Source organism: Taudactylus pleione, unplaced genomic scaffold (genome assembly GCF_031769625.1).
Source record: "Taudactylus pleione unplaced genomic scaffold, aTauple2 ptg000043l, whole genome shotgun sequence".
NCBI lineage: Eukaryota > Metazoa > Chordata > Amphibia > Anura > Myobatrachidae > Taudactylus > Taudactylus pleione.
Window position 1 is genome coordinate 9,132,501 of NW_028284445.1, and position 24,516 is coordinate 9,157,016.

A 24,516-nucleotide genomic window follows, 5' to 3' on the forward strand; every position below is an offset into this window, starting at 1 on the left:
TGGCAATTAAATAAGGAAATAAAGCCACATTTTTAGATGACAAGCAGTCGTGTAACATCAGAAAAATGTGCAGTGTCCATATATTTCTTACCTCTCCGTCTTCTAACTCCACATCCAGGAAGTCGAAATCCCTGAAGACACGGAACTGTTGCTCGCTGTTTGTATCATCCATGATCTCTTGCTCTCTCACTGTATCTTCTGAGGACACCAAACTGGTTTGGTGCTCGATTAAATCCAAGTCACCGCATGAGGAAAAAATAACCTGTGGATGGTCACAGATATTAGAATTGGTTAGGCAGGCTGCGTTCTCTCCAGCAGCTTCTGTAACTAGTGCTGGCACCCATCACTCAGCTGTAAGGGTTTCCAGCACACACCTAATTCCTTTGGTTGTTATTTTTAGACTGCACTCTGACTATTTATGTTGGACAGGTGCCTTCAAACTGAAGCTGAACAAAGTGAGCGACTTCACGCTGAAGAAACTTGTCCGAGGGAGGAAAGTCGGCTGCTTCCTCGGAGTGACGGCACTTGGTATTGTGTAAATGTTTACACTAGGAGTAGAACAGCGAAAAGCTAAAGCAGTGATAAGGATCAGATGGAGACAGAACGTGCTGTGGGAAATGTATGGCATTAAATTGGCAATTGTATGTGACTAGTCAGAGCTCAGTCCCAAGGGTTTTTTTCTTATCAACAACCCTTACGACAGGGTGGGGCAGGGTGCAGAGATTCCTCTAACACTTACGGATTTTAAATTTAGAAATTGTTATTGATAATTCAAGATTTGTTGGATCTTTGGATCTACTTAACAGAGAATACAACCCCTTACCCCTTCAGCACACTGCTATGCACTAACGCATATCCTACTAGTCTTATTGCAAAAATACCTCAGCTGAACGCATTATGTTACCTATGGGGAAACTATACCCCAAAATGTGTTGTGTTTATAAAATAAATTTAAAATTAACATTTGCACCATGAATAAACCATAAACATTAACAAAAAGGATAGTACCTTACTTATTCTGTATAGCAAACATGTCCTACACAACAATCAATAAGTAGAGCATGCCTGTATTCAGAAGCTGTCCTGTACTGAATAAGGAACAGTCTACAAACTAGATGATTGCCTAGCAGTGGATCGTGGGAACTGAAGCATTCCATGAAGTTGAATACCTGTGTGTTATAATGTGAACTGGTGCCAGTGTGTGGCATAATTTGAACTGGGCACACTGAGGCATAATGCGAGCTGGGGGCATTGTGAGGCATTACGTGAACTGGGAGCACTGTGAGGCATACCATAAACTGGGGGCACTGAGGCATAACATGAACTGGTGGCACTGTAAGATATAATGTGAACTGGTGACACTGTGTGGTATAGAGTGTACTGGGGCAGTGTGTGGCATAACGTGAACTGGGGGCACTGTGATGATAAAAACTCTCCTGAAAAAAAAGACGGCGTGCCTTGACAATTTTAGCATATAGTTCATTGTGCTGTAAACTGAAACTATATAATCTGGATATAAAGATTAAGGTACGTACACACACAACGATGTGTAATGAATGATTTTCATTAAACGATTTTCGTTCAGCTTTTCCCTTGAAAAAGTGAACGAAAATCGTTTTACAAAGTAGTTGGTTTTACTTTACATAATAAACGATTTTCTGTGTTTTGAAGGAAAAATGTTGCAACTTCTAATGAAAATCGTTCAGTTGGCCAGTCTGACTGAACTACAATCGACAAACGTGAAAGCGCAAGAACAATAATCGTTCATCGTTTATCGTTTTACACAGAACGATTTTTTGAACGATAACGACGTCGTTATAGTTAAATCGTTAAAAAAAATCATTGTGTGTGTACGCACCTTAATACCTGCTTTGCTATTATAAGTAATAAGGGTAAGATAGGCTGCCGTTATGGATATAAAATCAAGGGTTCGCCAAAAATACTTGACGCTGGATATAATATTCTATTTAATGCATCCCTGGCGACCATTGTATATGTTTGAGTATAAAACCAGTCTTCAATGGCAAAATTGTATGTAATACATATATATAATTTATTCAATAAAACTGAAATCATTCACATATAAAACAAATATCAATTGCTTTTACATCAAAAAAGCTGTGCAGCTCAAAAACAATAAAATGTTTACAATACTTGTATATCAATATCATGCTTGTAATTCATTTTTGAAAGCTATTTATTTTTTTACATACACATATACAATTTTGGCATTTCACGACTAACTGGTTTTGTATGGATACTTGTTACCAAAGGCTAAAGGGTTGCATTAAATAGAAAATAAAAAAAGAATATAAATATAGGAATGCTGAAAGTAGATCACAATACTGTATCCCAGTTTTGCGGGTTAAGGGGTTCACTATTGCCAGAAAAATAAATCTACACATCGCAATACACAAGACAAACAAAAATATTTATAAGTGGAGACTTACGGAAGGGTTTTTGCTTAGACCCACTTCTTGGCCGCAGAGAGTGAGAACATTCACAAGCTTCTCCCTAGTTTTTTTCTAGAAGAAAGCACAAACATATAATTTATCACCCATGAACAAAAAAATGCAAAAAAATAAAATAAAATGAGCCCATGCTCTGCTCTCTGTCATTACAGACATAGCTGTCATCATTGTCAGCAGACACTAGCGAGGTTTGTACTGGTCTGATACTACTGGTCTGATACGCGCTGCAGAACAATCGGAGCACTATAATACAGTGAGCAATGGAAAATGTTCATATGTCAGGAGCACCTGACAAAATATAGAGTAAAAGGGATTTTCTGCAAATATTTCCTTTACTTTGCTGCTGAAATTCCTCACGTAGCAGCTGACTAATTCCTTTCAGAAGATTTCATTACACCATTATTTTTTACATTCAACCACAAAAACATTGTAACAGAACTGAAGGTCTAGTGAAGGGGACAATGGATGTTACCTGAGATGACTGGGGGCGTTTCCAGCTAACAGGGACTAAAGCATTGGAATTAGAACCAGAGGAAGTAGAGGATGTGCTCCGAGTAACCGGCATGACCCTCGATTTACCATCTCTGCCTGTAGAGCTCTGAAGGTCATCAAACCTTCTGCCAATTATTGGGGTCTAGAGAGAAATCAAACATTTGTAATGTCAATTTTTTTGTTTTCCTTTTAAACCAGTAGATTATTTCAGGATAACAGTTGCAGTAAAAAAAAAATATAAAAACAAATCTAACTACAGATGTGTCCTCATACATCTAGCCTCAATACGCCACGTAGCGCGATTTGCCTGGCGCGAGTGAGCTGCCATGTCTCGTGCTAATCTGCTAGCATCGGCCAGCTTTGTTTGACGAAAATGCGCCTAAATCGCAATGTGATGTGACTGCAAAGCACCAGCAGACTGTGCTGATTAAGGTGATAGGAGACACTTGTATATCTGTGTGCACCTGAGTCTGTATATGAACCATAGTGGAACTTGGAATGAAAAAAGTTGCGGCTGCTACATTAAAATCGAATTGCGACTTAGACGTATTTTCGGCAAAAGATGATGCAAAAAAGACACCCGACAGTCTCACGGGACTGGCGCACCTAGAGGGGCTTTATAGCTGAAGACCTAAAAGGACACATCTATACCAGTGTTTGCAGGACCATATCATCAATGTACATGTCTATTCCCCTTTTTTTAATAGATATAAAGACATTGAGACAATAAAACATATCATACGATTAAAATACAACCAACCATTGTAATATTAAGTGGTTACAGCTTCTCCGCAACAGCGCTAAGGACAATCAGCCACTGGAGTGTAAACCACTTATGGAAAAGCATATAAATGATACGTGGGTCACATGAGGTATTAGGCACAGTTGATATGTACTGGAAATGTTCACGTGTTTAAAAATGCAACCAAACTAAGTGGCACGGAGCTTTCCCTATTCATTTCAATGGGGTGTACTGCATATAGACACTCTGTGGAAACTAATGGGATTGGAAAATCACCAATAGTAATAACTTAATAAATGGGCAGCATTCAACTGAGCAAATGCCTCAGCCAACCGCAAAGAGAGAGCGCTTGGGCTGCTTCCAACTATAACAGTGGGATAATGTGCGTCAAGAACCCTGATGAGGTGAAAATCCAGCCGCAACTGGGCTGTTTACCCTCATTAACAAGGAAACTCACCAGTGTACCGTTTAAGTGTCATAGCAGAACCAGCCCAGACAGCTCAATGTGGAGCAGGATGCCCATACCCTCCAAAAACTACCTGCCCCTACTGAAAAGTAGTAGGACTCTTCACTGCAACTGCGGGCAGGGGGTACTAAGGCACTGAAATATACAGTACTGGATACCATGAGAGGCACCTATTGCATTTCAATGATACGAGTATAAGACTCCTCCTGCCTATAATAGAAATATATTATAAAAATGAATACATAAATCACAGCACATACAATTATAAAAATAAAATGTAATAAAAACTTGCTGATGTCCTTTCTTTTCTTTCTTCTTCTTCTACCATAATGCAGAAGGAATCTTGCAATTTTAATCCAAAGAAAAAATTTGCGTTTTTAATCCAAAGTGGAGAATGAGATGAGAACCAACTATATTAAAATAGTTTTAATAGTCGCATAACCAATCAAAAGCATCTTTCCACACTTGCCACTACTGATTAGCTAGCAGTTAGGGGATAGTCCTGGAGACTCCCTACTTTACTCACAAATTGGTAGAGACTAATTGAATATTCATGTGCGAGAAAAAAAAACAACAAGATTTTTGTAGTTAACGTTATATCCTTTTCTCTCATTCCACCTGGGGGACACTGCAGGGCCGCAACCAGGGAGGGGGCCCCTAAGGGGGCACGTGTCCCGGGTTCCGGACTTGAGGGGTGCCGGGGAGAGGCTGCCGGGAGGCTAGGTTGGTGCTCTTGTTGGTTTGGAGCCACATCCCGGCCTTGAGAGGCACAGAGACACCGTCAGTCTAATGTGGTGCCGCTCGCAAGCCAAATCAGTGCTCGAGGATTGGCAGCCAATCAGCAGAGGCTACCTGTCCGTGAGCTCCAATTGATACGCGAGCTGTGCCACATTACAATGACGGTACTACTAACAGTTCCCCAGCATGTGGCAGCCCCGTCCCGCGCCACCCCGAGCTTACCCACCACATGGTCCTGACAGGTAAGAGAAGGGAGATGGGGCTTTACTATGGCATAATGTGTAAGAAGCCTTACTGTGGCATAATGTGTAAGGGGTCCTTACTGTGACATAATGTAAAAGGGGCCTTACTGTGGTATAATGTGTAAGGGGCCTTACTGTGGCATAATGTGTAAGGGGCATTACTGTGGCATAATGTATAAGGGGCAATACTGTGGCATAATGTATAAGAGGCAATACTGTGGCATAATGTATAAGGGGCATTAGTGTGGCTTAAAGTATAAGGGGCATTACTGTGGCTTAAAGAATAAGGGGGATTACTGTGGCTTAATTTATAAGGGACATTATTGTGTGGCATAATGTGTTGTAAGGGGCACTACTGTGTCACAAAACGACACACCCTTTTTGTCCTCTATGTTGTATTATTTTTGAGGGGGGCGCCAAATTATGGCCTTACCCCGGTTGACAAAAATCCTAGTTTCGGCCCTGGACACTGTACTATGGGTTGATCGAGGGGACTACAAAAGCTGGCACTTATTAGACTAGTATATCTTTAAGACAGTAGCTCCAACCCTCTGCAACCCCTGGTCGTCAGTACAACTTCAAAAGTAGCCCTAAACCAAGGGTGATTTACAAACCAGCAAGAACAAACCAACAAACAAAAAACTGAGCATAAGGATGAGAACTCAGTGTTTCCCTTTCATCCTATCTGGGGGACACTGGACCAAACAGCCGCCCTTAGGGAAGGGGACACTCAGGAAAACCTGAATGCAAAACTTTCCATCTGAAAGTAGCATCCTTGGATACAAAAACTGGAAAACAGTAAAATATAATGGATTCAATAGTGACACCATTAAAGCCACACAAGGAAGGTCCTGTGTAGAAATGGATATTGCTGCAACAGATCCTTACGCAAGGGAAGGCACTAACCTGGACACACGGCCAATTTGAGAACGTCGGCATAGCAGGATCGCCACAAGCCAAACTGGAGCAACCAGGATCACTGGTATCCAATGAGACGGGATACGCTTGACAAAGCAAGGTAATATTGGCATTGCGGGAAAAACATACTCCGGACTGAACGTCTAAAGAACAGTCATGATATCTACAGCAAAAGATCTCAGATACCTGGACCGGACACAAAACCGAGGAACCTTGCCATTGTGGTGAGAGGCCATGGGGTTCACCTCTGAAAGACCCCATGGGTGAACTGAGTGAAGACCTCTGGGAGAAGAGACCACTCTCCCAGCAGGATTTCATTCTTGGTGAGAAAATCTGCCTCCCATTTGTCCACCGTTGGTTTGAATAAAGCTTCTGGTCAAGACAATATTTGAGCCGCTTCTGCCACTGCCTTGGTGCTCCGGGTTTCCTCTGATGATTGACACACACCACTGCTGTGGCATTGTCTGATTGAATTCAGGCAAGGGAGCCTTCCAGAATCGCCAGAGCGACCAAAGGTCCTGCAGATGAAGGTGCAGGATTACCCCCCAAACTCTGAAGGCTGGTATACATGGTCACAATGACCAGCATGGAGTGGCAAGAGACCTGCCTCTGCTGAGGTTCTCTGGCATCAACCAGCAATGCAGACACATGCACGGCGAAAGGCTGAGCAGCTGAGACTCCAGGGGATCGTTAGACCACGACTAAACCCACAGAATCTCCCATTGAAACTCCCAGTAGTGAAACCTGATGTAATGGAGGGCCACGAAAGTCAAAACCATCTTCTTCAGCAACTGCATGCATAACAAGACCAACGGATCTCTAGACCAATGCCTGAAAGGAACAGACCTTCAAGCCCAGAAACAGCAATCATTGACAGGGTACCAGATGGAACCTCTTGAAGTTCAGGATTCAACCATGCTTCTGCAACACCACAACTGCGCGGTTGAGGTGGCTTCTCAGCAAAGGAGTGGAGTCCAACTTGATAAGGAGATCGTCCAAGTAAGGCTATACCCTCCTTGCGCAAGATGGATACCATCACTGCCATGAGCAGAAATTAGGCATGTGTCCGTGTCCTTGTCCTTGATGTCTATGGAAGCCAAAAATGTGTTGGTCTCCATGCAGTAGATCATCAACCTCAAGAATTCCATCCAGAACCAATCCACCACAGACTGGTGTTGAAGTTCTTGAGGTTGAGAATGGGTCAAAACGACCAGGCCGGTTTTTGGACTAGAATCACATTTGAGCAGAACCTCCTGGTCTGCCGGAACACTCATGCTGCCTAATAGATGAGAAGCAATGGCATCTTCCAGAGCCGTCTCTCTTACATGGTCTCTTGGACATGCGGTCAAGAAAAATCTCAAAAGGGTTGGGGTCTTCACGGTGATGATATAGCCCCATCGTATGAACACCAACATGTGTTGGAAATGGAGCAGATAACCTCCCACTGTCCCAGACAGGCAGGAAAGTAACCCATCAGACATTAGGCTTCTCAGGCTCTTTGAGTCCTGAGCACCTATTTGTCCAGGTGGATCTACCGCACTGCGCCATGATCTGGCCACTAAATAGCCTACCTCGGGAAGGCTGCCCTCATGCCTCTGCCATGCCTCAAAAGGATGAAAAGGATGGAACCAAACAGCCTAAGGAAGTACTCTAGTACCAGTGGCCAACCCAATCACTGTGTCTAAAGAGAATGCCACCCTCGAACTGGAGCACCTCCGGTTAACGCTTGGACTCCAAGTTCACCGCCCAGGAACACAACCACAGAGCCCCACCTAACTGAGATGGCCGTCACTGAGACCCTGCTGGAAGCCACCTGTGCCACATTCTCTGCCGCCTCACAAAAGTACTCTGCAGAACCTCAGATTTGTTCTACTAAATCTAGCAGATCCTCCTTAGAAGCATTGGTCTGAAGTCTGACAAGTAGTTAGTATGATCGATGTTCTATGGATCTAGCCACCCATGCCATAGCCAGCATGGGCCAAACGGACACCGCTGTATCCATAAAGTTAGACTGGAGGAATCCCTCCAGCTTTTTGTCTAACGTGAACCTAAAGTATCCCGATCCTGGGACTGGAAGAGTGCTGGTCTTGGCCAAACACGCCAGCAGAGCATCCACCTTAGGAGGCTGCTCCCATTTCAGCGTGTGATCCACATCCAGTGCATAGAGAGATGCAAACTTTCGGGGTATGGTGAACTTTTTAACTGGGGCTTTACAAGCCTCCTGAATGAAATCAAATAGATATGAAGATGATGGAAAAGTAACGGTTTTATCTTACACTAAAAAGACTCTGCAGTCTTGGCTGGAGGATCTATGTCCAAGCAGTCCAGAGACTGGACAGCCATAATCAGGTCCTCTATCCCCTGGCTCCAAACTATTCTGAAGGAGCAAGTTATCCTGGAAGCTCACCCTCCTCTTCCTCTGACTTAGAGTCCTCTAAGGGAATTCAGGGGGAGTGATGGTGTATCTGTGGTGTATGCAGTTCCCCCAAAAACCTGACCAAGTATGAAAACACCTTTGCAAACCCAGAAGTGCTCCAGTGGCTGACATCAAGCAGGCTCTCCAGCAGGGGCAGGCAAAGACCTCGACAACCCCTGGGTGTCATATACATGCACCAGGTGAAGATGGTGCCCTAGCTTGTTCATCCAGCTAGTGCGCCATTAACTTAACCACCTCAGCCATGGATCTACCCAAATACTGAGCCAACGCTGCCTCTGTCATGACAGATATTGTGCTATGCTTCTGTTTTAATGATATAATAGTCTAATATGTGACAGCTCCCAAGGAATCCTTGAGCAACCCGTGGTCTGGTGTCCCCGAGATTGGATGAAAGAGAAAATGACATTTAAAATTTTGTTTATACGAGTGAATGTTTTGCACAAAACTGTTAAAAACAAAACAAGACAAAAAACATACACAGATGCAAGTATTAATGAAAATGGGTATGGACACAATAGAATGGAATTTATTTTGAAACTTAGCATGAATTGAGGGACACAGACAATCTGCCTATATTCTGTGTTTGACTGTGGGTGTATCTGCATGCGAAGCACTACGTTACAGTGTTACAGCCGCTGAAACTTGAACGTAGCATTTTGCATGCACCCACACTCGGTCACAGAACATAGGCATGCTACATATCATGTTAATCAGCAGAAGCTACTTGTGCTATGTAGCTTGCCTATGTTCTGTGCAGGCCTGCCAAGAGCAGTGGCGGGTCCGGTTAACAGGGGGCGTGGCCTAATCGTGGGAGGCGTGGCCACGCCCCCTTCCCGAGGAAAAAAATTTTTTGCCGCGCTGAGCGCTGGGAGGGGGGGCGCTCTGAGCCCCCTCAGCACGGCTCAAAGCCCCCACAGGCATAGGAGACTGCTGTCTCCCACTGCAGCTCAGCAAACACTGTGTGCTGGGCTGCTGTGAGGGTGCTGGGGGGGGGGGGGGGGGGGCGGCGCCGGGTCCCTCAGGAAGCCCGGGCAATCTATACCCGCTCGCCCCCCCTCTCGGTGCCCCTGGTTCTGTGAGCGAGTGCGGGTGCATGCGAAATGCTACGTTACAGTGTCAACGGCTGTAACACTGTAACGTAGTGTTTAGCATGCAGATACACCCGCAGTCACACACAGAACATAGACATGCTGCATATCATATTAATCAGCAGAAGCTGCTGGTGCTATCTATTCACATCGCTGTGCGAATAAGAAGCATTTTAAGGTAAAAAGATGAACGTAAAGACGCTTGCCGCTACCGAGTCACACGGAACTTCGGCGTTGTGTGGGGCACGATTTGTAGCGCATGGAGGATAGATGTATGTGGACACATTTGTACCCTGTAATCTCCAGCTCACTAGGAAATGAGGTAGAAACAACTATAGAATGTGCTTATTTTAGTCCCAAAAATGGAGCAGAAATATTAATAGCAATTTGCATTTTCAAATTAACTGAGGGATAGGCTTAGAAACAAAAGATTTGTGTGCACTTTTTGCAGTTTTTGACACTAACATGTTATAACAGATCAGCCATGATTCAATTATTTTTTAGCACGTAGTAAGATCTTCAAAAACATATCACATTTCTGCACTGCTTCCCTTAAGTAAGAGCCAAAACAAATATTGCAGAAAACATGGCCAAAACATCCCAGACTGATTAGCACAGGAAATTAGCGAGATTTGGCTCCTTTGGTGAGAGCAGTTGCTGTATATTTACGAGCTTTCATCTTTGAACGTTGTACTTCACCATTACGCATTTTTAAAACATTTTTTAATATATAAAATGTTTTGTCTTGTTCTTGTCAGTTTACAAAGATTGGCCTATTGGTTATAGGGTGCTGATGTCACTGTTCAGTTAGTATGCCACGTGCTGATGAATGGGTGCTTGTTATTATCAACTAGTGCTGCTTTCCACATCTGCTGGAAAAGCGTGTGCGCACTGCCCCCGGCCACATGAAGACAGGGGCAAAAGGAAAACGTAGGCTTTTTTTTTTTTTGGGTCCTGAATATAAATTGATTATATACACTCACACACAGAGCCATAACTAGACTTTTTGGTGCCCTGTGCCAGAAAGAGCATTGGTGCCCCCCTCATTTTTCAAAGGGACATAATGCACCCAAAAAAGATCCATGGCTTCATGGGGAAGGGCCATGGAAGAGATAGGGGAGGCCAGGAGATGCTGGGGATGAAATAAGAGGAAGCTACAAGCAAGAATGATAATAAACAGAAATTTGACAGGCCCAAACTGCGCCCCCTGACCTGTGGTGCCCTGTGCAATGGCACCGGCCCCACTACCCTAGCTACGGCCCTGACTCACACATAAACAGTATACACACACTAATACATATATACACATTAACACATGCACACTAAAACATATATACACATACACACTAACACATACACATAACATACTGTATACACCATGACACATATACACACAGAATCACATACATACACATACACACTGAAACAGTACACAAATATATCTTCCCTTGATGCAGCAGCTGCTGCAGGACCAGTCCTGGTTGCAACAAGGGCCGGGCACCTCAATCCATTAAGCCCTGCCTGCTCAATGTAATGCAGTGATTTACGGGTATATGGGGGCGGGGCTTGTTGTATTGGCTCCGCCCCCCCGATGTTGTGTGTCAACATTGTTGTTCTAAGTATGCAGAACCCCCCCTGCATCCGTTAGCGTGTACTCTGTGGAGCCAGCCCCTCTCCTCCCTAGAAGAAAGCTGATCATTCAGTAGAACAGCCGCTGCTGCTAAGACTCAACCCGGGAACAGGTGTTGCTGGACACCTGTTCTCTGCAGGGTCACATCGACCCTGTGTGGGGGCCCCGGGACAATGGTGCCCCTGCCTTAATCCGGCCCTGCACACCGAAAAAGTGGGTACGGCATTGCACACCGGAAAAGTGGGTGCGGCATTGCATATTGGGCTTATATTAGGATGGTAGGTTTGAGTATCACCTAAGAGTCAGAACTGCACTTTGGACATCCCATGTTTATCCTCTGTAGAAAGACAGTACTACTGTATGTGTGCTTTGACATTTCACTTCCCTCACTTTTCAGCAAACTAAAGGAAATGGACTGTAAAACTGTTGGAGGAAACGCTAAGCAATAGTGAAAAACAAAAAGGTTAAAATAATATAAAATAGAGCTAATTTATCATGAAACCTTATTTAAAATAGTTTCCATGATACAAAATACAGTACTAAAATGACATTAAATTATTACCATATATTAAGGACTGGCATTTTAAATTGTGCTTATCCAGTTTAAGAAAAAGAGAGAGCGCAGAGAATGGGTCACCGCCTACACGCAATGCCTTCATGCTGTGATTACACATCGCACTCTAATATACATGGAAGTAAAACACAGGTTTGCAAGTGCTCTTCATTGGGTTTGAGCACCTATTCTATTTGCTTTTCTTCTCTGAGATTTCTGTATGTGACATTGCAGTGGTCAGGATCAGAAACCAACATGTACATAACAGGGGCATAGAATACTCTCAGGGCCTAACAAACCTGTAGCCACAGCATTAGAAAGTCCCTAATTGCACGAGACAAAGCCAGGGTGAAAATCACAGCCATATGAAATCATGTTCATAAAAATATATTTTATTTGCTTCCGAAACATAGTTATAATAACAGCTACGCAGTTTGTTGTGAACTCGGTTACCTGACGCAGAAAGCTGTAATACACTGTAATGTACCTGAGAGACATCAAAGTGGAAATCAAGCGTCTTCCCAGGAAGCTCCTTAGAGGAACTTGTCCACAGTCGACTAATTTCAAGTTTTGTCAAATCTCCATGTTGATAAGCCGGTAATACTAAACTGGCAGACCGCGACACAACCAACTTTAAGATGTTGAGAGCTTCTTTCCAGTGGACGCTCTGGGGTGGGGGAGGAGACACAAACACACCATTAAAATGCATCATAATGTTATACCAGGATTGTTGATTTGTTTACAGCAAAACGAATGAATGATACACTAACAATGATTTCCAGTTCTCAAGTACCACCAACAGGTTATGGTTTGTGGCTTTTACTGGGTCAGTAACTATCCCACCTGCTTCCACAGACAGAAATCAAAGCATGACCTGTTGGGAAACCTTGAGGGATGAGGCTGAGAACCAGTGCTTTAGCTAATGATTATCTATATAAAAATGAACAAACATAACAGCTGATTTGCTTCCAACTTTCAGAATAATGGTGGGTAGACACCTGGGCGACTTGCCCGCCGACCCAGGGATCCGCAGACTGATCGGCCAGTTAGTAAGCCAATACACACTTACCAATCTGCTGCTCATACATCACAATTCAAATTTGCCCGCCCAGCTGAGGTGTCAGTCACCAGTGGTCCCTGCAGCAAGTGTATGGGCCAGCACACACAACCAGATGTGCCAATATATCTGCAAGATATATCGGCATCAGCTGTGCTGCAGTGCTGATACAATATGTCTGTGACCGACGTGGTTCACAGAAATATCTTCTGTACACTTGGCCAGATGCACTATGCAATATGTCATTTGTTAGCTGATTGAACAACTTATCACACAGTGTGTAACTCACACAAGACACATGACGGATCCTCTTCCCTGTACCAACAATCAATAAAAGGATACCTTTGAGAATTTCCCTTTTTAATAGGTTAAGGGTCTAATTCGGAGGTGGGAGTAAAGCAAAAAAAAAATAAAAAGCACAAGCAAAACCATGATGCACTGGCAAAACCATGCTGCACTGGCAAAACCATGCTGCACTGGCAAAACCATGCTGCACTGGCAAAACCATGCTGCACTGGCAAAACCATGCTGCACCTCAGGAGGGGGAGGTGTAAAATGTGCAGAGAGATTTACATTTGAAATAAAAAATAAAGCTGTCCAGCATTTGTAAAAGCAGCCAGTATTTACCCTATATGCTTAAAAAACTAAATTTATTTGCCCCCTTCCAGTGCAATATGGGTTGTCCAGGTGCAAAGTTACTTTCTCTTTTTTACTTTATTCCCGTCTTACAATCAGGCCCTAAATGTGCAAGATCTACCCACAGAATCCATCTTATGTGCAATGTCTATTCTACTAAACTACGTCTTTATGTAAATATTGTTTCCCTGAATGGTAGCGGATCTCAGGAATCCAGTAACCAGGTACAGGAAAGGCTCTTCTGTGGTGGAAATAGGCTGCTGATGGCATGGAAACCACTCACAGCTTCACTACATCCAGATTCAGGTATCCCCAGCATTGGAAACAGGAAACAAATTCAAAAGTAAAAAATATTGCTACTAAAGAAGCTCCAGGAAGAGCACCCGACTCTGTCAGGCCCTTACAAGAAACTGAAGCTTGTCGCTCCTAACTGAACCAGCTCCTATGATCGTTCTTCTTGGGATGGACGTGAACATCCTGTTTATTTAATTAGATTTTTTTTTTTAAATACTTATAATGGACAACTTGTAAGTGCAAATGATGGGATTCACTGGTTTATGCGTAATGCATCATCTGCTTTCTCTTAGCGGTCACAGATAAATCTCATGTTAAATGTAAGGACAAGTGTTTTTCTGTGACTCAAGACGATCCCCATAGATGGGTATAAAACTCCCTGCACTTTCCATGCAGAAAAGGTGCAAATAATTGTACTACATATAATAAGATGTAATATTGGTAGAGGTGAAATCTTCTATAAAATGGCACTACAGGTATAAACTGCATGGAAAAGGAAGACATACTGTAGTAGCAGTTGTGCAAACAATATGTAATGCAACAGCAACAGGATACAGTAGACCATAAAGCAACTTCCCACCCTAAATAAAGTATACTTCAGAACAAACTAAAGGCGACCTCTAAGACGACCTACATACTTCCTTCAGCTGGATTCAACAGAGTTGGTGTGATCAACCTAAAGTAATATCTCAATGATCGTAATGGGTGACATATTGCCAATCAAACTTTTTCTGTGGAACTCAGACTCTCTAAAGTCTGGAACAGTTCATACTAAATTGTATAAATGCTCCAATGATCATTCTGTGTTGGCCATATGGGTGCTCCCACTTGCACCAGGACGCCAGTCAGTTTGAAAATGGGATGGATAACAAAATGAGGGAAAGCAGGAGACCCCATATTAGGACAAGTTATGTCAACAGGGGGCAAGCCATGAGCCTGCACTTACACACACAGCACTCTCCGTGAAACACATGGGCAGGACTGTCACACAAAACACATCATGCGCAATGTAATACAACTAGATGTGGTCTTTCATTCATACCTGTACATATTTTTCAATTGTCTTTAGCACTTCCATGTTGAACTGTTTGCCTGGAATGAGTGACATGTCCATATGGCTGAGAAGACTATAAATAATCTGCAGAAGAGACTGTTGCAAGCTGGGAAGGCCTTTCTCTAATAACTGGAAAAAGAGATTGAGATAATACACAGGTAAGAAATGCAAAATAAAAATATAAATGTATTGATGCTTTCACAATTTTAACCTCTCAATACAATGAAAGTTCCCTACGGAATTTAAACAAGCTGTTCTCTAGTTACAAGTAAAGAGGTACGTACAGTATAAAGTGATGCTTCAAACCACACAAAAGTTGGTTAAGTAGATAATAAGTAAAAAAATTAATGCTGCGTTACAGAAAGCGTTGATTCCCCCCTATCGGAAAAGTATATACAGCTTGCAACAAACTCATGTCACTAATCTGCACAACAGATGTGAGTTACTATTAACACCCCTCTTTCTCCAGTCTGCTACCTCCGGAAGGAAAAAGTAAACTCTTACTGACTCTAAGCTCTTCCCTGGCAATGGCCGCGCACATGCGTGGTCAGCAGACTGCACATGCGCAGAACAGCCCCGGCTCCCGAAGGAGAAGTGAAATTATCACTTTTGAGATCATTTTACTAGTTACACATTGTAGGGATGGGATCCTTTGAGAGACGCTGTCCCTGCGGGTGAGTAAAAGTACATCTGGGCGATCTATAATTTCTTATTGTCGTGAATATCGATGACAAGAAATTAAGATCATCAGGTCTAAAGCCCGATAATTAGTAAATATTCCCCCAAGATGCATGAACAATTTAGCATGTTTATTTAAACCTTGAGATTCGCAGCAATTGGAACAACCACTAAATAGTAGAAATGCACAGTAACAAAAGCGACACACATAAATCCAGACAATTTACTAATAAATGCTAATAAAATGAAGCACCTGTCTGGGACCTTAATTCACAAAATGACAAGAATGGAAGTCCAGTGGTCTAATGCTGCATACACACCTAAAGATTTTCTGTCCAGCCACCCAACAAGTTGATTGGTTGGAATGAAAATCTGGTAACGTATGGTCAGCAATTTGCTCCTAAATGACAAGTTTGTTAAATGTTTGATCTAAACAATTTGTTCAAACAACAGTTTTTGTCCATTTTCCGGCATTTGGGAGCAAATTGCTGATTGTCATTTGCTTTCATACCTTACCAGATTTTCATTCCCACCAATCAACTAGTTGGATGGGTGGACAGAAGATCTTTAGGTGTGTACCTAGCCTAACTCTCCGACAGTTTTGCACAAATCACAGGATTTACATTCCCCATACTGAGGCTTATGTCAGTACCAGTCCCTAAATTCTCCATGAATAATGTGGTGGCTTCCAACTGCCACTTACTGTCACATATTCTTCTCACAAAAAATCGGCTGAACATGGACCCTGATCCCCAGCCTCGGCTTAGACAGAAATCTCCTGAGCCTGAAGTGATCTGTTATCTCCAAGAAGTAACCATAATAAATAAATAACAATGCTCCCGGGGCAAGCCAATGGCTAAGGAAATTGGAGATGGGTATAAAGAAGGGTTCACTGCCCAGACCCCATTCTCCAGTGATGGTTCTTATATAGAGATTGGATGGAGACCTGAGGACAATAAACCGTTAATACAGAGACTGAGTCAAGATAAGAGGGGTTCTGCATATGTTTGCACAGGTGTTTAAGCCCCCTTAAGGTGCGTACACACTACACGATTCATCCATGAGCGATATCGTCTAGTGTGCCCCCGGCAGGGGTGTGCTCAATGTCGTTAACGACATTGAGCACACACACTGAACGATATCATGGAAGATACTATTTAGTGCCGGGCACCCTCCCTCATCCCTGAACATGCAACAACCATGACAATATCGTCAGGTTGGCCTGCATGTTCGGGCAATGAACGACAATGACCCGCAGGAGCGCGCATCGTTGATCGTTCGTCGTTATCGTTCATCGTTTTAGCGTACACACTGGCCGATATAATGAACGAGGCTGATATTTTAAACGACTTAACGATATCGTTTAGTGTGAATGCACCTTTAGAGCGTTTCGTGCTTTGTCCCCATTGGTGCCACTTACACAAATGTCTAAAAAACAATTTCCCAAGATATTTGCTGCAAATAACCCACCAAACCCCACCGGAGTAGATATTTTTGTTACCCAGGGCAACGCTTTCAGTTGTAAAATTGTACCAAAGAGATTTATAACTTGTGTGGCAAGAAAAATATTGAGTTTTCAGAAACGGACATCTTTAACCCAAATGTGGCTCCAGTCTTGATAGGTCAAACCTCTGAATCAGCTTCTCCTTCTCTCCCCCCTGGTTTCCCTTCTTTTGTTTTTTATTTCTGTAAATTATTTATTTGCATATATTTTTTTGTGAATGGTTCTGTGTTTGCATTGTACCTACCTCTGCTAGGTATGTCACCATGTTGAGAGTGATGTCAGCAAAGGCTTCATGCAGGTACCTGCAAACCACGTTCACCCACGTGGAACAGTCTCTGGTGTAGCTGTGCGTTTTATACAGGGTCATGACATGTGCCAGGTTGGACAGCTTGGGGTTCTTTTCCTCAAGGCAAACCTAGTGAAGAGCATTTATCTGGTTACTATGACTGTTATTTCTGTTATGAAATAGGAGACGGATACTGACAATCTCAAATCAAACCTGCGCAATCCTCTCTGCTACGTCCTTACAGAAATGGTTTGGACTGTCAAAATGCTGGATTAGGTGAGGCAGCAAACACAGGATATTCAGAGGAAATCCTGGAAACAAAAAATAAATAGATTATAAAACATGATTTATATTTAATCTAATCTCACTGCTCATGTTTTATAAATAGTGGATAGCAGTATCGTCTGTGTGTGTCTGCCAGAATTTGCAAAATAATTATTTGTCAGCATGCAATAGCTTTTCCCAGGTGCTGAAGGAAGCCTCACCTGTGTGATGAATCTACCTATATACACACAGGCTGTCTATGCACATTGCAGAATATAGGAGGATGAATTACATTTCATAATGGCAATGTAGTGTGATCCAGTCATATTGTATTCAATCAATTTTACCCTGCGGGTATTTTCACAACGCAGTTACAAATGAGTTATTATTAGGGGTGAGCGGGTTCGGATTTCTGAAATCCGAACCCCCCCGAGCCCCCCCGATCCGAGTCCAATCCGAGTCAGGCTCGACTTTTCCCGCCTGACTCGGATCTGAAATCGAGGCAAAACGTCATCATCATCGAGTCTCGCGGGTTTTGGATCCTATATAAGGTACCCGCGTCGGCGCCATTTTCTCACTCGGCTGTGGACAGTGAAGAGGGAGGGTGGGAGTTAGGGCTGTGTAGTGTAGTGTAGTGCTGCTGTTGTCCACTACTTCAAAGTCCATAGGGGCTGGCTGTGTTGTGCTGTGCTGCTGTTGTTAATAGGGGCTGTGTCCACTACTTCAAAGTCCATAGGGGCTGGCTGGACTGTGTTGTGCAGTCAGTTCTCCATAGGGGCTGTGTCCACTCCAAAGTCCTGTGCAGTGTCCCAGTCCTAAAGGGGTGCTGTAGTGTTGTCCAGGGGGTGCTCTGTCCATCAGGGGTGCTCCCCCCAAGTGCTAAAAAAATAATATATTTTCTGTGTTTGTGAATTGTGTGCGCAGTAGCCGCACGTGCATCAACAAAGTAGTGCCAAGCGTGCGCCTGTGTCATAAGTAAAGGGCTGGCTGGCTTGACCGTTAAGGGTGCTGTAACCCCCGAAAGTACACTCCAGTCCAAACCAAAAAAAAAATTATTTTCTGTGTTTAGCCGCACGTATATATCAAATCGATATAACATAAATGGAGGACCAAACTTTCTCCGATAAAAATAAAATAGAGAAAGATCAAGAACCACTTCCTCCTAGTGCTGAAGCTGCTGCCACTAGTCATGACATAGACGATAACATGCCATCAACGTCGTCTGCCAAGGCCGATGCCCAATGTCATAGTAGAGGGCACATACAATCCCAAATGGCAAAGTTCAGGAAAATGACCTTGAAAAAGACATTTAAATCAGCTGAAGAGAAACGTAAACTTGCCAATATGCCATTTACGACACGGAGTGGCAAGGAACGGCTAAGGTCGATCCCTAGTATGTTCATGACTAGTGGTTCAGCTTCACATGACGATGGAAGCCCTCCTCCCACTAAAAAAATCAAAAGAGTTAAGCTGGCAAAAGCACAGCGAAGAACTGTGCTTTCTAAGAAGATATCACAAATCCCCAAGGAGAGTCCAAGTGTGGTGGTGGTTGCGATGCCTGACCTTCCCAGCACTGGACGGGAAGAGGTGGCTCTTTCCACCATTTGCACGCCCCCTGCAAGTGCTGAAAGGAGCACCCACAGTCCACTTGCTGATATGCAAATTGAAGATGTCACTGTTGAAGTACAACAGGATGAGGATACTGGTGTAGCTGGCGCTGAGGAGGAAGTTGGCGAGGAGGATTCTGATGGTGATGTGGTTTGTTTAAATCAGGCTCCGGGGGAGACAGTTGTTGTCCGTGGGATGAAAAAGCCCATCACGGTCATGCCTGGGCAGAAGACCAAACATTCCACCTCTTTGGTCTGGCAATATTTCTATCCAAATCCGGACAACAACTGTCTTGCCATATGTACCATATGTAAAGGTGAAATAAGTAGGGGTAGGGACGTCAACCACCTAGGAACATCCTCCCTTATACGGCACCTGCAGCGCGTTCATAAAAAGTTACTGTCAAGTTCAGAAACTTTGGCTAAGACCGTAAGCAGTCCAGGGACACCTAAATCCCGTTGTCCTGTTGTATCCAAGCGCCTGCAAACCACACCGTCAACTCCCTCCTCGTCAATTTCCTCCTTAGTCAGGATCGGAAGTAGTCCTGCAGGCCATGTCACTGGCATGACTGACTCTCCTATCCGGGATTCCTCTGGAGGATCCTGCATTGCTACGCCTACTGCTGCCGCTGCTGCTGTTGCTGCTGCTGGGAGTCGTTCATCATCCCAGAGAGGAAGTAGGAACACCACTACTTTTACTAAACAATTGACCCTCCAACAGTCCTTAGCGAGGAGGATGAAGTACGACAGCAGTCATCCTGAAGCAAAACGTATAACTGAGGCCTTGACTGCTATGTTGGTGTTAGACGTGCGTCCGGTATCCGCCATTAATGCAGTGGGATTTAGACAATTGATGGAGGTAGTGTGTCCCCGGTTCCAAATCCCGTCTAGATTCCACTTCACTAGGCAGGCGATACCGAGACTGTACAGAAACGTCAGAAAAAGTGTCCTCAGTGTCCTGAAAAATGCCGTTGTACACAATGTCCACTTAACCACGGACATGTGGACAAGTGGAACAGGGCAGACTAAGGACTATATGACTGTGACAGCCCACTGGGTAGATGTATCACCTTACGCAGCAACAGCAGCAGCGTCACCAGTAGCAGCATCTCAGAAACGCCAGCTCGTTACAAGGCAGGCTACGCTGTGTATCACCGGTTTCAGTAAGAGGCACACCGCCGACAACCTCTTAGAGAAACTGAGGGAAATCATCGCCCAGTGGCTTACCCCACTTAGACTCTCCTGGGGATTTGTGATATCTGACAACGCCACCAATATTGTGCGGGCATTACATCTGGGCAAATTCCAGCACGTCCCATGTTTTGCTCACACAATAAACTTGGTGGTGCAGAATTTTCTGAAAAGCGACAGGGGCGTGCAGGAGACGCTTTGGGTGGCCCGAAAAATTTCTGGCCACTTTCGCCATTCAGCGACTGCGTGCCGAAGACTGGAGCTCCAGCAAACACTCTTGAACCTGCCCCGCCATCACCTGAAGCAAGAGGTTGTGACGCGGTGGAACTCAACCCTCTATATGCTTCAGAGGATGGAGGAGCAGCAAAAGGCCATACAAGCCTATACATCCACCTATGACATAGGCAAAGGAGGGGGTATGCACCTGACTCAAGCGCAGTGGAGAATGATTTCCGTGTTGTGCAAGGTTCTCCAGCCCTTCGAACTTGCCACACGTGAAGTCAGTTCAGACACAGCCAGCTTGAGTCAGGTCATTCCCCTCATCAGGCTTTTGCAGAAGCAGCTGGAGAAAGTGAAGGAGGAGCTAAGACGGAGCGATTCCGCTCGGCATGTGGGACTTGTGGATGAAGCCCTTCATTCGCTTTGCCAGGATTCCAGGGTGGTCAATCTGTTGAAATCAGACCACTACATTTTGGCCACCGTGCTTGATCCTAGGTTTAAAGCCTATGTGGTGTCTCTCTTTCCGGCCGACACAAGCCTGCAGAGGTGCAAAGACCTGCTGGTGAACACACTGTCAGCTGAAGCGGAACGTGACACGTCAATGGCTCCTTCTTCATTTTCTCCCGCAACTGGGGCTGCCAGGAAAAAACTTAGCTATCCTAAGCAACCCGCTGGCGGTGATGCAGGGCAGGCAGGACCAAGTTTGGACATCTGGTCCGGACTGAAGGACCTGGCAACAATTTCTGACATGTCTACTGTCACTGCATATGATACTGTCACCATTGACAGAATGGTGGAGGATTACATCGGTGACAGCATCCAAGTAGGCATGTCAGACAGTCCATACCTGTACTGGCAGGAAAAAGAGGCAATTTGGAGGCCCCTGTACAAGCTGGCTCTATTTTACCTGAGTTGCCCCCCCTCCAGTGTGTACTCCGAAAGAGTGTTTAGTGCAGCCGGGAACCTTGTCAGCGAAAGGCGTAGGAGGTTGCTTCCACAGAATGTGGAGAAGATGATGTTCATCAAAATGAATTATCAGCTCTTCCAGAGAGACCAGCCTCCAGAAGGTACAGAGGGACCTGTGGTGGTGGATTCAAGTGGGGACGAGTTAATACTTTGTGAGGATGAGGATGTACACACTGAAGAGGGTGAGGAATCGGTGGATGAGGAGGATGAGGACGACATCTTGCCTCCGTAGAGCCAGTTTGTGCAGGGACACATTAATTGCCAGCTTGTTTTGTGGGGGCCCAAACGAACCAATCATTTCAGCCACAGTTGTGTGGCAGACCCTGGCGCTGAAATGATTGATTTGTTAAAGTGTGCATGTCCTGTTTATACAACATAAGGGTGGGTGGGAGGGCCCAAGGACAATTCCATCTTGCACTTCTTTTTTTTCTTTGCATTATGTACAGTTTGGGGCCTAGTTTTTCTAACTGCCATCCTGTCTGCCACTGCAGTGTCACTCCTAGATGGGTCACGTGTTTGTGCCGCCCACTCGTGTCGCTTAGCATAGTCATCCAGCTACCTCGGTGCAACCTTTTGGACATAAAAACACTATTGTGAGGTGTGAGGTGTTCAGAATAGACTGGAAATGAGTGGAAATTAAGGTTATTGAGGTTAATAATAGCATAGGAGCAGAGAAACCAACAAATTCTGTGATTTTAGCTGTTTTTATGCTTTTTAAAAAAAAAATACAGATCCAAAACACAAAACCCAGAACCCAAAACACGGAAGGGTGGTTTTGGCAAAACCAATCCAGATCCAAAACACGAAGAAAGATCCAGATCCAAAACCAAAACACGAAAAGTGGCCGGTGCACACCCCTAGTTATTATCCTTTATATATAAATATATTAGTGCTGCACATTGAGAGGGTCATGATATAAAGAAATTACTTATAATGACATTAAAGAGAAGGCCCTGTCCTAAATTACTTTTAACCTAAGAAGTTGGCATCAGCTTAGGTTTAATAACAGCACAAAGCGTAGCAAAGGGGGAAAGCTAACTGAAAACATTTTTGGAAATCTGAGAGATATAGTGGGGTAGCTCACAACTGAGAGTGAGATTTAGAGAACAAGTTCAGGGAGAGACATAGGGATAGGTCTCCATATGAGAGAGACAGCACGTTCCACACAAGAGGAGACAGTACACTATATTAGAGCAGGTGTTCTGCGGGAGAGGGAAAGTGGGTGGTCCTCGAAAGGGAGAGACAGCAGGCGCTCCTGGAAAGAAAAAGCAATAATACGGCGAAAGTGAGCAGTGGGGGTCCGCAAAAGAGAGAGTGGGGGCGGCCTGCAAAAGAGAGAACGTGGGGGCGCTCGGCGAGAGAGGTGGGGGGCACTCGACGAGAGAGAGAGCGTGCGCTCGGCAAAAGAGTGGGTACTCAGCGAAAGAGAGAGAGCGGGCGCTCCACACTAGAGGGGACAGGGCACTCTATCAGAGAGGATGCTCCACGAAAGAAGAAGAGAAAGCATGCTATGAAAGAGACACAAAAACAAATTTACCTATGATTTGTGATGAGTCCACCATGGAGACACGAGAAACAGGAGTGAGTGCACTGAAGAGGTGAAGTGTCAGATCCGTTGTTGTGAGAGATGTGAACCCTTTAAGGAGAAGTTGCTGCAGCCCAGAAAAATCTGCCCATTTCAGCTGCCCTTGCAGCTTCTCCAGCTTCTCTCGGTTTTCAGATTTGTCCAGCGGTAAATGAGTCAAGAGTTTGTTCAGCAATCTCAGCGCCATTAGATATTCAAATTCAAAGTCTGATTCCATTAGTGCTACTGCGACCCAGAATATGGTGGCCAGAAGGTTGGTTGGATTATTTATGTGAGAAGGATCTGTGATGTTGTCCTTCAGTGAAGATGAACTCCTGGTTTTTGGAGAGAATCCCTGTTGAGTGCAAGCTTGAATCCTGTCCAGGGTGGCACTGCGTGGAGGATCGGAGGACTTGTCCACCACACCAAATTTTTTAGGAACGGAGAAACTCCTCTGGTGTCGGCTACGTTCGGCAGTGGCAGTATTTACGCCAATCACCCCAGAATTAATGTTGAGCTGCCCGGTGCTTTTTCTATTTGCTGTTAACTTTGTATTGGAGGACAAGTCAGGAGACGATGACCTGGAAAAGATAAAAACGCAATTTACAAAGAATGATTCTTTTCTGTCCCATGTAATACACAAGGGCACAATTCTGCATGTGTTGAGAATGTTTGCAGTGGTCTCTGTTATATTTGGGACAGATCTTACATCTGTCTGAATATAATAAAAAGAAAAGACAAAATTATTTTATAATAGAGACAAGCATCATTTATGTTTTAATGTTGTAATAAGAATGTTTTCTGTCATTCATAATAGCAGTGAAATGAAAATGACATCTTGACGGGACAGCAGAACCAGCTTTCTGCTAAGTTTTACATTTACTAAAACAAAAAATTGCCATTAAGTGATGTAATACCCGGTCATCCGTCTTGCCTTGCATTAAGGAAATGCACTATACTGTTTATCATCACTAATTCTCATGCTTACTCCATATCTGGTGCATTTATTAGACATGTGTCAAACTAATGGACACATTACTAAGCATTAGGCCACAGGAAAACCCATTCGCTAGCAAAGCTGATCAAGAATGTTTGAGGTATTCATTTCAAAAAATCTTGGGCAATGTAAAATGTAAGACATTTAGGGAACATTACCTACTGATATCTATTTTAAAAGAAAACAAGATAAGAGCAATGTCTACAGCCTCCTTCCCCCCAAATGTATGCCTTGCCTAACTTGACAATACAATGATCATTTTGGTCATGCAACACTCCTTTGATTGTGTCCCTATGTCCAGTATATTATACGTCTATATGACACCCTCCTAACTGCCCCCTTGCAGGCACTTAAATCAAGTGGAAACAATCACCTTTAACAGAATTGGCAGGCATCTGGAGATGATACCTGAAGCTGGTACT

General features: G+C 44.1%; 1 protein-coding gene across 7 annotated transcripts in view; it reads right to left on the reverse strand.

The window, feature by feature from the left end:
* FRY (FRY microtubule binding protein) overlaps positions 1 to 24,516 on the reverse strand; it is a 345,271-nt gene that overhangs the window by 35,111 nt on the left and 285,644 nt on the right. For all 7 annotated transcript variants that reach the window (XM_088460246.1, XM_088460245.1, XM_088460242.1 and 4 more), the window contains exons 44-51: positions 23,071 to 23,678; positions 17,500 to 17,597; positions 17,245 to 17,415; positions 14,807 to 14,947; positions 12,265 to 12,444; positions 2,944 to 3,105; positions 2,451 to 2,525; positions 92 to 262 (exon numbers count right to left, since the gene is read on the reverse strand). In XM_088460246.1, the coding sequence (XP_088316372.1) occupies positions 92 to 262; positions 2,451 to 2,525; positions 2,944 to 3,105; positions 12,265 to 12,444; positions 14,807 to 14,947; positions 17,245 to 17,415; positions 17,500 to 17,597; positions 23,071 to 23,678 (1,606 nt within the window). The remainder of the gene's footprint in view (positions 1 to 91; positions 263 to 2,450; positions 2,526 to 2,943; positions 3,106 to 12,264; positions 12,445 to 14,806; positions 14,948 to 17,244; positions 17,416 to 17,499; positions 17,598 to 23,070; positions 23,679 to 24,516) is intronic.